The sequence below is a fragment of the Semicossyphus pulcher genome, unplaced genomic scaffold (genome assembly GCF_022749685.1).
Source record: "Semicossyphus pulcher isolate SPU_LCO1_2020_fin unplaced genomic scaffold, fSemPul1.0.p SCAF_14, whole genome shotgun sequence".
Lineage (NCBI taxonomy): Eukaryota > Metazoa > Chordata > Actinopteri > Labriformes > Labridae > Semicossyphus > Semicossyphus pulcher.
Genome location: NW_027211648.1, coordinates 382,501 through 393,538, shown reverse-complemented (window position 1 = coordinate 393,538; position 11,038 = coordinate 382,501). Strand labels below are relative to the sequence as shown.

General features: G+C 45.8%; 2 protein-coding genes across 2 annotated transcripts in view; one reads left to right on the top strand and one right to left on the bottom strand.

Moving 5' to 3' along the window:
- Positions 1-874: 874 nt before the first annotated feature.
- Positions 875-9,473, bottom strand: srp54 (signal recognition particle 54). The gene is made up of 17 exons (XM_069661986.1): positions 9,391-9,473; positions 7,554-7,684; positions 7,310-7,407; positions 6,989-7,080; positions 6,194-6,278; positions 5,890-5,994; positions 5,686-5,752; positions 5,546-5,603; positions 5,314-5,464; positions 4,846-4,994; positions 4,623-4,723; positions 4,313-4,399; positions 3,987-4,060; positions 3,704-3,812; positions 3,362-3,532; positions 2,535-2,630; positions 875-1,494 (listed from the first exon to the last, which is right to left on the bottom strand). The coding sequence occupies exons 3-17, from the start codon at positions 7,385-7,387 to the stop codon at positions 1,403-1,405; spliced, it is 1,515 nt and encodes a 504-aa protein (XP_069518087.1). The 5' UTR covers positions 7,388-7,407; positions 7,554-7,684; positions 9,391-9,473; the 3' UTR covers positions 875-1,402.
- An 806-nt stretch (positions 9,474-10,279) lies between these two features.
- Positions 10,280-11,038, top strand: part of LOC138591390 (uncharacterized) — an 8,515-nt gene continuing 7,756 nt past the window's right edge. Inside the window, exon 1 of the mRNA XM_069661978.1 lies at positions 10,280-10,415. Coding sequence (XP_069518079.1) covers positions 10,319-10,415 — 97 coding nt within the window. The 5' untranslated portion in view covers positions 10,280-10,318. The remainder of the gene's footprint in view (positions 10,416-11,038) is intronic.

Sequence of the window (11,038 nt, the reverse complement as noted above, 5' to 3'; positions counted from 1 at the left end):
ATACTGTTTAAAACAGTTCTGTGGGGAAACCAGGCACAGATGTGATTCTAGTTTGATTCTCAATATTCTTTATTTTCTCTTCTGACTGCAGAGGGCAGAAAACCTATGGTAAATGGACTGTTCTTATAAAGTTTATTTCTAGTCTTGCAACTACTCAAAGCTGCTTTTACACCACGTCATATTCACCCATTCACACAAACATTCCCACACTGATGGCAGAGGCCTAAGTGCCAATCTGCAATCAGTTCTATGCCCATTCAGACCCGATGGCTCTGCGACGAGGAGCAATTTGGGGTTCAGTGTCTTGCCCAAGGACACTTCGACATGTGACTGTAGCAGTCAGGGATCGAACCACAAACCTTCTGATTTAGAGACGACCGACTCTACCAACTTATAGGTAGGGTATCAATAGACCCACTTATCTGAGGTTACCTGAGGTTAACCTGGTACTGTATAACGGTGTTATGGAATGCCGGTTCCATGTCAGAGTGGTTCATCATACTTACAGAAGATCTTTGTTCGAGCCTCACCCACAGTCCAGAGAAAAACCATCAATCAGTTTGTGACCTGACAGAAACATTTAAGACCTTATAAAAGTGAGACAACAAATATTCATTCAGATTTCAAAATAAAAGCTTTGAGATAGAAACTTGAGGTCACTTATAACTGATAGATTTAAGTTCTTTTATTTTTTCATCAAGTGTAAAATTCAGGTTTAAATCAGCTGTTGATCAGAAAGACTCTCCTCCTTCTCAAACGTCTCTCCTGTTTTTCTTCTCATCGTTTGTTGCTGAAAATATTTGGTGACATTTATTTTAGGTTTTAAGGCTGAACTTCACAGCAGAGTCACAATGAAATAAAAACACACAGCAGGTTAAAATGGTGCAATACAAATGTTTATTATATGACAAAAATACTGTCACTAACTAATGTTATCTTCATCATCATCATCGTCATGTGGCGTCTCCTCGTCCAATCAGGACGGACTCTCTCTCTGTTTACATCTTATACACAAACATCTTTTACAGAATTAAGTTAACAAGGCCCAAAAAACAACCAGCTCATCTTCCTCCCCCTCCTCCTCCTCCTCCCCTAAAGGAGCAGTCCTACATCATATTTATCAGTTTGCTCTTTGAAACCGTGAAGCAGCTTTAGAACGACGCACTGCTCCTTTAAATCATCGCGTTTCTTTTTCTGGTGTTTTTCAAAAAGCAGAAATCTTTATTTTCCCGTGAAAAGCAGCAGAAGACAACGAAAATTCAAACACCTGCTTTTATTTTGTCTCTCTACACTTCCTGCTCGCCCTCTCTCTACAAGCCCCGCCCACTTCCATCCATACCTGTCAGGAGGCGGGGCTTTAATTTGAAGTTTATCTGTTTTAAGGCAGCTGGTTGGTCGGCGGTCACATGTTGTTGAATCCCATCATGCCTTTCATGTTGCCGGCGGCTCCCTGCTGGAACTGACGCATCATCGACTGAAGACCGGCCATCCCACCTTAAAGACAAACACATAAACATATATGTATAAATTAAACATACACATACACTTTTTTTTTAAATCTCGGGACAGTTGCTAGCTTTATAACTCACACAGGAAAACTCATCACTTCCTGCAGCTCTTGTTTCATATTAAAAGCATTAGATTATTGAAGGCTTTTATTTTGAAGCAACAACAGGAAGTTGTCACTTGTGTTGCTACTGATCAATGACAAGATGTGAAGTCACTCAGATGAAGTCTGTCAGCAGGTACATTTAAAAGACTGCAGGGAGGAACGAGCCAATCAGAAACAACCTTTCATCTCATTAACCTGTTGACTTCCTGTTCACAGGATCTACAGGTAAACCTGACCAGGTAACCTGAGGCCCCTCCCTCCATAGTTAAAGTTATAATCTGGATGTTCATGTAAATAAATGTCTGTAAGTCTCTCTCTGAATGAGGTAACACATGCTGACTGAGCCGATGGCCCACTGATGAAAGCCTTCACATCTGCAGTATATAGTATTATTATGGGCTGGGTGTCTGTGGCGGCGCCCAGTTAGTGACGCGTTTTCCATCAGCCAGCAGTGGTTGGTCTGCCAGAGAGATTAGGCGGAGCTAAGCGGCTGCTTCTCCGCTCTCTGCAAGTGTTGCGAGTAAACAGTAATCTACTATGGCTGAACAAACAAAGAAAAGATGGATGACTACAGATACAACTTCAACAAGAAGTGAAAATCCAAAGAAGAAGAAACAAACTCGACGCTCAGATGAAGCAAACAGTCTGAAAAGGAAAGCGACCGTCAGCCAGGAAAATCAAGAGTTACAACCGGAGCCGACCGTGGACGTCTGGTTACCTGGGAAGTGTCCTCCCACAACTACCGATTATCACCAGTGGGGGGCGCTAAAGAGAATGAAACTGAAATCTTGGAGATTGTCAGTTTAATAAACTTTACTGTTGTTCAGGTTAAACGTGTTTCCTCCCTCCTGTCTACAGTTTCTGATGGTTCTGTAGGCTCTCTCCCCCTGCAGGTGTGACAGACAGGTAGACCAGGTCTCACCCATGTGGTGCAGGACTCGGGGGTCCATCATCTTGGCCATCTGCTGGTTCAGTTTGGCCATCTGAGACGGGTTCACGTTCTTCGACATGTCTCCTCCTGGAAACACAAAACACACGTCAGACAACAACTCAGACCCCCAGTCCTCCAAAGACCCCCAGTCCTCTACAGACCCCCCAGTCCTCCAAAGACCCCCAGTCCTCTACAGACCCCCAGTCCTCCAAAGACCCTCAGTCCTCCAAAGACCCCCCAGTCCTCTACAGACCCCCCAGTCCTCCAAAGACCCCCAGTCCTCTACAGACCCCCCAGTCCTCCAAAGACCCCCCAGTCCTCTACAGACCCCCAGTCCTCTACAGACCCCCCAGTCCTCCAAAAACCCCCCAGTCCTCCAAAGACCCCCCAGTCCTCTACAGACCCCCAGTCCTCCAAAGACCCCCCAGTCCTCTACAGACCCCCCAGTCCTCCAAAGACCCCCAGTCCTCCAAAGACCCCCCAGTCCTCTACAGACCCCCAGTCCTCTACAGACCCCCCAGTCCTCCAAAAACCCCCCAGTCCTCCAAAGACCCCCCAGTCCTCTACAGACCCCCAGTCCTCCAAAGACCCCCCAGTCCTCTACAGACCCCCAGTCCTCCAAAGACCCCCCAGACCTCTACAGACCCCCAGTCCTCTACAGACCCCCAGTCCTCCAAAGACCCCCCAGTCCTCCAAAAACCCCCCAGTCCTCTACAGCCCCCCAGTCCTCCAAAGACCCCCCAGTCCTCCAAAGACCCCCCAGTCCTCCAAAAACCCCCCAGTCCTCTACAGACCCCCAGTCCTGCTTCTGTGTGTACCTTTAAAGAGTCCTTTGATTCCACCCATCTTCTTCACCATCTGGGCGAACTTGGTGTACTGTGTGAGCAGCTCCTGGACGTCTCTGGTGGCGACCCCTGACCCCCGGGCCACCCTCTGGATCCTGTTGGGCTGCTTACTGAACAGTTTGGCTCCATCTTTACTGTCCAGCTCTGAGGAGACGACACATACCGACCAGTGAAACCAGTGAAACCAGTGACGCCAGTGACCTGCACCACACCTGTATACTTATTATGTTACAGTATTTAATATGCCAAAACAGAGCTGATAAACATTATTATATTAAGTGTGTGTGTGTGTGTGTGTGTGTGTGTGTGTGTTACCCTGGTCGTTCATGCTGTCCATGATGGTCATCAGTTTCTTCAGTCGTGCCATCGATTCCTGTTCATTTCCTTTACTCATGAAGTCTGTGCCGAACCCAGGAATCATCCCCTGAACACATCACAGAGACAGACAGACAAGTTGTTTGAGGAAAAGGTCATGTAACTGTGCAGAGGTCATGTGACTGTGCAGCGTGTGCAGCGTGTGCAGCGTGTGCAGCGTGTGCAGCGTGTGCAGCGTGTGCAGCGTGTGCAGCGTGTGCAGCGTGTGCAGCGTGAGCGTTACCATGATCTGTCCAAAGGGTCCCATCTTCATGATGTTCTGGAACTGCTCGTACATGTCTCTGAGGGTGAACTGACCTGGAGGTCAGAGGTCACAGGTCAGTCATCTTACCCACAATGTCCTGCACACCTACAGTGCTCCTTATGTACTACATGTTGTACAATACTAACTGTCCTCCGGTGTTAATGTGTTCTCTATATTCCTCTTTATGTGCTCCACTGTCTGCTTATAATCCCACAATGCATTGTGTCTGATGCTACAGGTGTGTAAGTGAGTCATGTGACCCTGCAGGTGTCAGTGATGTCACAGCAGGATGTTATGTTTCTCACCGTGTTTCAGTTTGTCGATCAGCTCCTCGTTGTCGTCCAGTTTGAGCTCGTTCACTCTGTCAATCAGACCCTCGATGTCTCCCATCCCTGACAGGAAGGGGAGGAGTTACTCAGCGTTTCCATGGAAACACTCAAGACAACACGTAGTTAACTGCAGTGGTGTTGTGGCTAAAACATCAAGTTTTGTTTGTTTGCGTTGACAAAATATAGAAATATTTATGTTTGTGTACGATGGAGCAGCAGTCACCTCCAGGTGTCAGTGTTTCCCCACATTAAAAGGTTCACTGTGACATGCAGCGTGGTCAGTTACCGAGCAGTTTGCTGATGAACGGCTGAGTCTTAAACGGCTCGAAGTCATCGATGTGTTCTCCGGTCCCGATGAAGATGATGGGACTCCTGGTGGCTGCAACACTGACAGGAAACAGCAGAAGAAGAAACATTGTCAACACAAACGGAAAGGAAACAGCAGAAGAGTCACTCTGACATCACACAGTGCGATGACATCATAAAGCAGCAGAGCATGATGGTCTTACGCGCTCAGAGCTCCGCCTCCTTTGGCGTGTCCATCCAGCTTGGTGATGATCACAGACGCTACGTCCACTTTGTCTTTGAAGGCTTTGGCCTGAGACTCGCAGGCCTGACCGATCGACGCATCCATCACGTACACTATGTTGTCTGGTTGCTATGGAAACACAGGTGGAGGGAGAGACGTGGGACTGTCACAGGTACCCGAACACACCGCTGGAGGTAACAAACGCAGGCATGCAGCGCTGCGTTCAGGGACTGATGGAACAGACACCAAGCACATGCCTGAAGTGTTGCGTTCAGGTACTTCTGTTGCATTACTCATGGTGCGTTCAGGTACTTCTGTTGCATTACTCGCGGTGCGTTCAGGTACTTCTGTTTCATTACTCAAGGTGCGTTCAGGTACTTCTGTTGCATTACTCGCGGTGCGTTCAGGTACTTCTGTTGCATTACTCATGGTGCATTCAGGTACTCACCACAGCGTTGGAGACTTGCAGCATCTCCTCGAACAGCGAGTCTTCCTGTTTGTGTCGTCCACTCGTGTCCACGATGATGATCTCAAAGTTCTCAGCTTTAAACTTCTCGACACCCTCTGCAGCGATCACCACCGGGTCCATCTCTGTGTAACTGAACACAACACACAGGTGTGACACCCAGGTAAACAGGAAGCAGCGCGCGCCACCTGTCTGACCTTGAGGAATGACTCACCTGCCGTAGAAAGGGATTCTGGCTTTGGTGGCGTTCTGTTTCAGCTGATCGAAGGCACCTGAGAGGAGTTAACCGTCAGTTAGAAGGAGGAAATAATGATCAGGTATCAGGTGCATGAAAGCAGCTGATTGGTTGTTTACCTGCTCTGAAGGTGTCGGCACAGATCAAGCAGGTCTTCCAGCCTTTCCTCTGGTAATAGTAGGCCAGCTGCAGGACACAAAGCACACAGTGAGACAGACAGCAGGGGGCGCTCTGCATCAAACTACAGGACAACCTTTACTACTCAAGGGGCAGGGTTTTATCTACAGAAGGGGTGGGGCTATGTCTCAGGTATGTGATGTCACCTTTGAGCAGGTGGTAGTTTTCCCGCTGCCCTGCAGACCGACGAACATGATAACGTTGTTCTTTCCTTTTGTGGGAGTCCAGGCCTTCACACCGGGGTCCACCAGCTGACACATGCACACACACACACACACACACACACACACACATTAATATGTCACTTTTACTTACCAACCTACCAAAAACAAAAGTTAAAACCATCAACTGACAGATTTAAGTTGTTTGTTTAAAATATTTTAAGTCCTGGAAAAACTGTTTTTTGTGTCCCAGACTTCTCCAGGACTTCTCCGGGCCAGGTGAGCTGACCTTGACGAGCTCCTTGAAGACGGCGTGCTGGATCATCCTCCTCTTGTTCAGACCTGAAGCCATCTCCTCCAGATCTATGGCAGACCTGCAGGGACAAAACACACACAGAGCACAATGTTAACTGACAGCTGGAGGACTGAGCAGGACCAGGTTTAGGTCCTGGATTAGGATCAGACGTTATGAAACATCAGAGTGCCCTGGTCCTGACAGTAAACCAGTGGTCACTCAGGTTCTCTGCAGCCTCCAGCAGAGAGGAGGAGCCTCCAGCAGAGAGGAGGAGCCTGATGTGATGATGTGAAGCAGACAGCAGGGACAAACAGCACTTGGTAACGTCTTTAGGAGTTCTTTATCAGGTTACTGGATAAATCATCTCTTCTGAACAGTGACGTGGTGGAGATGAACCTGAACATTTTATCATCATTAAAGAATGAAAAGTATCAAGAAAACATTTAAAGACGACTTTAAGAAGCAGCTTCATGCGACTGTTTCCTTCCCAGGATGAATCTCAGACATTTCAGCACACAAATATTCAGAGTGTTCTGAGCTTCAAACTCGAGGACGCTGAGAACATCCAACATCACATCCTCAGTGTCACAGTGAGATAAAGATGGAGGCTTGAATGTTTTGAGCTGCATCATTTATCCTTTATTCTTGGTGTGAAAATGTGGCTGCTTCCTTTTTCTGTACTCATGTACACCTGAAGGTACCTGAAGGTACACGCTCACCCACACTGCCAGGTCAACATGGAGCACGTCATAAAGACCTCCTGGATCAGGACTCAGTGTTTCTACTCACTTGACATTCTCTCTCAGCTGTTTGACCAGTTTGATGTTGACGTCGGCCTCCAGCAGAGCAGCACACACCTCCTTCAACATGGCATTCAGCACCTGAAACACACGCGTGGATTCAGTCTCGCTGTCGGACACATCAGATTTTGGGCTGAACAAACTTATATTCAGTGTTTGTGTGTGTGCTGTGAGAACATGTAGGGAGGAAGGTTCTGATCAGACTCTCTGAACAGATCACTGAATTACACTTCAAATATATATATAATATAAAATATGATAGGCTGTTGTTTTGGTCACATGACCTCATCATGACCTCAGAAGGAGTTACCTCTTCATTGATGATGGTGGCGTTGCTGAGCGACCTCAGCGCCGAGGTGATCTTCCTCCCCAGGTCGGCTAACACCATGATGGCGGTCTGAGCGGAACCTGAAACAGAACCAGAGGAAACCTCAGAGTCCGGTCACATGGCCGACAGGTAATCAGTGATTGGACAGTTGTGGTGATGTCATCATATGTCAGAGCTACAGGTACAAATAGAGGAAGACAGCTCATATGATGGTGGAAGACCTTACCGTGTGTGTGTGAACTGAGATCTCTGTGTGTGTGTGTGTGTGTGTGGAGGGGATCCCCCCCGACTGAGCGCGCTCAGTGAGTCAGCGGGTCAGCTGACAGGTGAAGGTCTCAGCACGCAGCCACACACTTCCTATACAGAGGAGAGAGACGTCTACAGTCACAGAATGTCTTTAAACACAACACGACACTTTCAGGGACACAAGAAATGACCAGATCAATAGATTGACCTCTGCTCACTGAAGGTAACCATAGCAACAGGACGGAATTTTCAGATGAATGATGGTGAGAGGCCATAAACACATTAAAGGGTAATTCTGTTATTTGAAACATTTGAAACACGTAAACACAATGTTTTACATATTTACGTCTACAGAAGAACCAACAGTGTCTGAATGTCTCCTGTGTTCATCCTGCAGCAGTGAAACGGGCTGTAACGGCTGCAACATAATCCTTGATGGGTCAAAGGTCGTCCACTAAAAGTTCTTGTTGTTTCCACTGACAGGCTCCGATTGTTATTCTAAGTGTGTGACAACATGACAGAAAGGATCCCTACAGAGATAGACCTTTTTGTTACAGAGGAAGATGATTGTTTTAACCACACACAGACGTTACATCGCTCTCTGCACACACACCAGACTCCATTCATAAAAACACTGATTTAACCTCGCAGAACGCTGGAGTTATCAGCCTCAATAAGTGATTTTCTTTGTGTAATTGTGTGTCAAACAAATGTTGTGTTGGATGTGAGCTAGCCCTTTACAACAGCGGTCGCACAAACACACTAACAGACGAGGCAGCGTTTATGTGTGTCGTTATCCTTTAGCTGTTCGCTGTAAGTTTGAGATACTTTCAGTCTGTGGCCTGAAGATAACGAGCAGCATTTAGATTATTGTGAATAACTATTTATTATTTGTCTAAATGTTATATATGTATAAATGTGAATCTTCGGGCCCACCATCTTCTGATCAAATCATCAAGTTATTGAGAAAATTGTTACATTAGCTGCAGCCTTGCACTGGTCACTGACCAATATTATCATGTATTCATTTCTGCAGTAAAGATATGAGGCAGTGTTTGCAGTTTGGTAGATGTTGTTTAGATGTTCATTTGTGAGCAGATCAGTCTGTGAGCTTTAACGTGAAGCTGCCCTCCGTCATCTTAAAGGCTGATTTATGTGAGAGCTCCTTTAAAAACATCAAGAACACGATGATCAGCGCAGAATAACTGACAATAAAGACTTCGGTTTATTAAAACTCTTATTGCTTCCGGTTTCCTGCTGTTCTGATTTTCAGTGTAAATAAACCTGACTGCGTTTGCGTGGCTCACAACAGACGAATCCTTTATTCATGTTAAACACTGATTGATTGATTGATTGATTGTGTTGTTGTTCAGAAAGAAAGAGACGCTTCAGTTTCAGCTGTGAGTGTTTGTCTCCCAGATGTGCTGCGGCTCTTTAAACGCATAAAACACCAACATATTCACAGTTTATCAACATATGGCTCATATTTCAGCATGAGTCCACCTCTGATCCCACCATTGTATCGATTATCACACTGATTGATAATCTTTCTAACATTAATCGTGCTGCTGGTTCACATTTTCGTACAAACAACATGTCAGCTGTTTACAGCGTTTCTCAATGCTAACGTTAGCTTAGCACATAGCAGTTAGTCGTCCCGTTCGCCGAGTGGAGGTTAGCAGTTAGCTCGGTTAGCTGTGTGCTAGCTGTAGAGTGTGTTCACACGGACAGAAGCGGGCAGAATAAATTGTGCGAAGCAGCAGGAACACAAACTGCTTTAATTAAACACGACAAAAGGATTCACGGCTCGTTCTTACCGACTGTCGGTGAGTTTGATCAAAGAGCAGCTGGAAAGCACCGAAACTCTCCCAGAGGAACGTCATCTAATCCACAGTAACCCGGAAACAGTCATCCGAACCATTCTTCTTCTTCTGTCCGTTTAAAGGCAGCAGGACACAACGTTAAAAAATACCATCGCCCCCTGCTGGACGGTACATTGATCTGTATATTAATCTATTCCATGAATTCTTTTAAGAATCTGTAGACAATATAATATATGATATTAATATGATTCTACAGCTCATAAATGTATCTTATAAAATAATGCGGAACACATTAAAATAATTTAACTTTCGACAGTTAAACATTCTAATATGTGATTTCTCTTGCTCTTAAATATTACAACAAGTTTTGTTTTTTTTCTCCACGACGCCTCAGTGTAAATATTATATACATACAAACATTTGAAAGCGTGTCTGTTTGTTTAAGGAAATCAAACTTTACATCAGCACTATTAAACAGTCTTCAACAGGATAAGAATATATTACGTGTTAATTTACATTTCTGAGTACTCAGTCAACAGGTCCATAAACGATCGGAATGATTGCTTAAAAACGCCTAAAAATCATCGTTAATATCAAGTTCTTCAAAAGAACAAAATACAAAAACTTCCGGGTCAGTCTCCCTCTTTTTAAGGTGGTCTGAACGATGGACGCAGACAAGTGTTACTTTTATCCTTATTGTCTTTAAACAGTCCCACCTGTATTTACGTCACAGTTCGTCACCACTTGGACAGGCGAACGGATGGATACAGCTGTTGGTCATTGAAGCTAATACAAAGGGATAAAGAGTCTCACAAGGTTCCACCTTAACTCACAGATGCGTTCCGGAGCGCTGCAGAGCTGAGCTGCACGTGAACACAACACGCTGGTTGAAACTGTTCCTGACTCGGTCTCATGTCTGAAGATGGATTTTAACGAAGCGAAGTCTGAACTGAAGCAGCTGCTGAGCAGGACGAGCCCGACCCACCTCCGCAAACTGCTCAACTGGGTCCGTAACTCAGGTAAACTCACCTGCTGACCGGCTGACAGTGCCATGTGTGTGAGCTGATCCCAGGTCAGTCTGTCTGTGGACCTCTGATCAAAGATCTCTGATCTGATCGATCATCAAACTCAGACAGATTCATGTCCAAACAAAGATCGTCTCTGCGTCACACAAAGTCTGAGTGAAGGTCTGCTGCTCTGACAGACTTTAAGCCACAGACTGTCAATAAGAAGCGTTTCCTCTGAGTCTTAAACCTGCATTATCTCTAATGTCCAGCAGGGGGCGACTCCACTAAAAGAAGTGTGATCCTATAGAAGTCTATGAGAAAATGTTCCTCCTTCTCCTGATTTAATCCCTCAGTTTTTCCTAATGAGTTTAGGCTCTCAGTCTCTAGTTTCAAGTCTTCTTCAACACAGCATGATGTTCATGTAGTCAAGTATTTATAATTACTGTATGTTTCTACTGTACGTCTGCCCTCTCTATCTGTATAATTGATTCTGTGGCTCAGTGGTAGAGTCGGTCGTCTCTCAATCAGAATGGTTCGATCCCTGACTGCTACAGCCACATGTCGAAGTGTCCTTGGGCAAGACACAGAACACTGAAATGAATGTGCATCGATCTGATTGGAGATTGGCATTTAGG

Excerpts from the sequence above, each read along its gene's own strand:
- srp54 (XM_069661986.1), bottom strand. The coding sequence starts at position 7,387 with ATGGTGTTAGCCGACCTGGGGAGGAAGATCACCTCGGCGCTGAGGTCG. Across the intron at positions 5,753-5,889 it reads AAACTACCACCTGCTCAAAG|CTGGCCTACTATTACCAGAG; the intron begins GTGACATCACAT and ends TGTGTCCTGCAG. Across the intron at positions 3,533-3,703 it reads GGACAGCATGAACGACCAGG|AGCTGGACAGTAAAGATGGA; the intron begins GTAACACACACA and ends TCGTCTCCTCAG.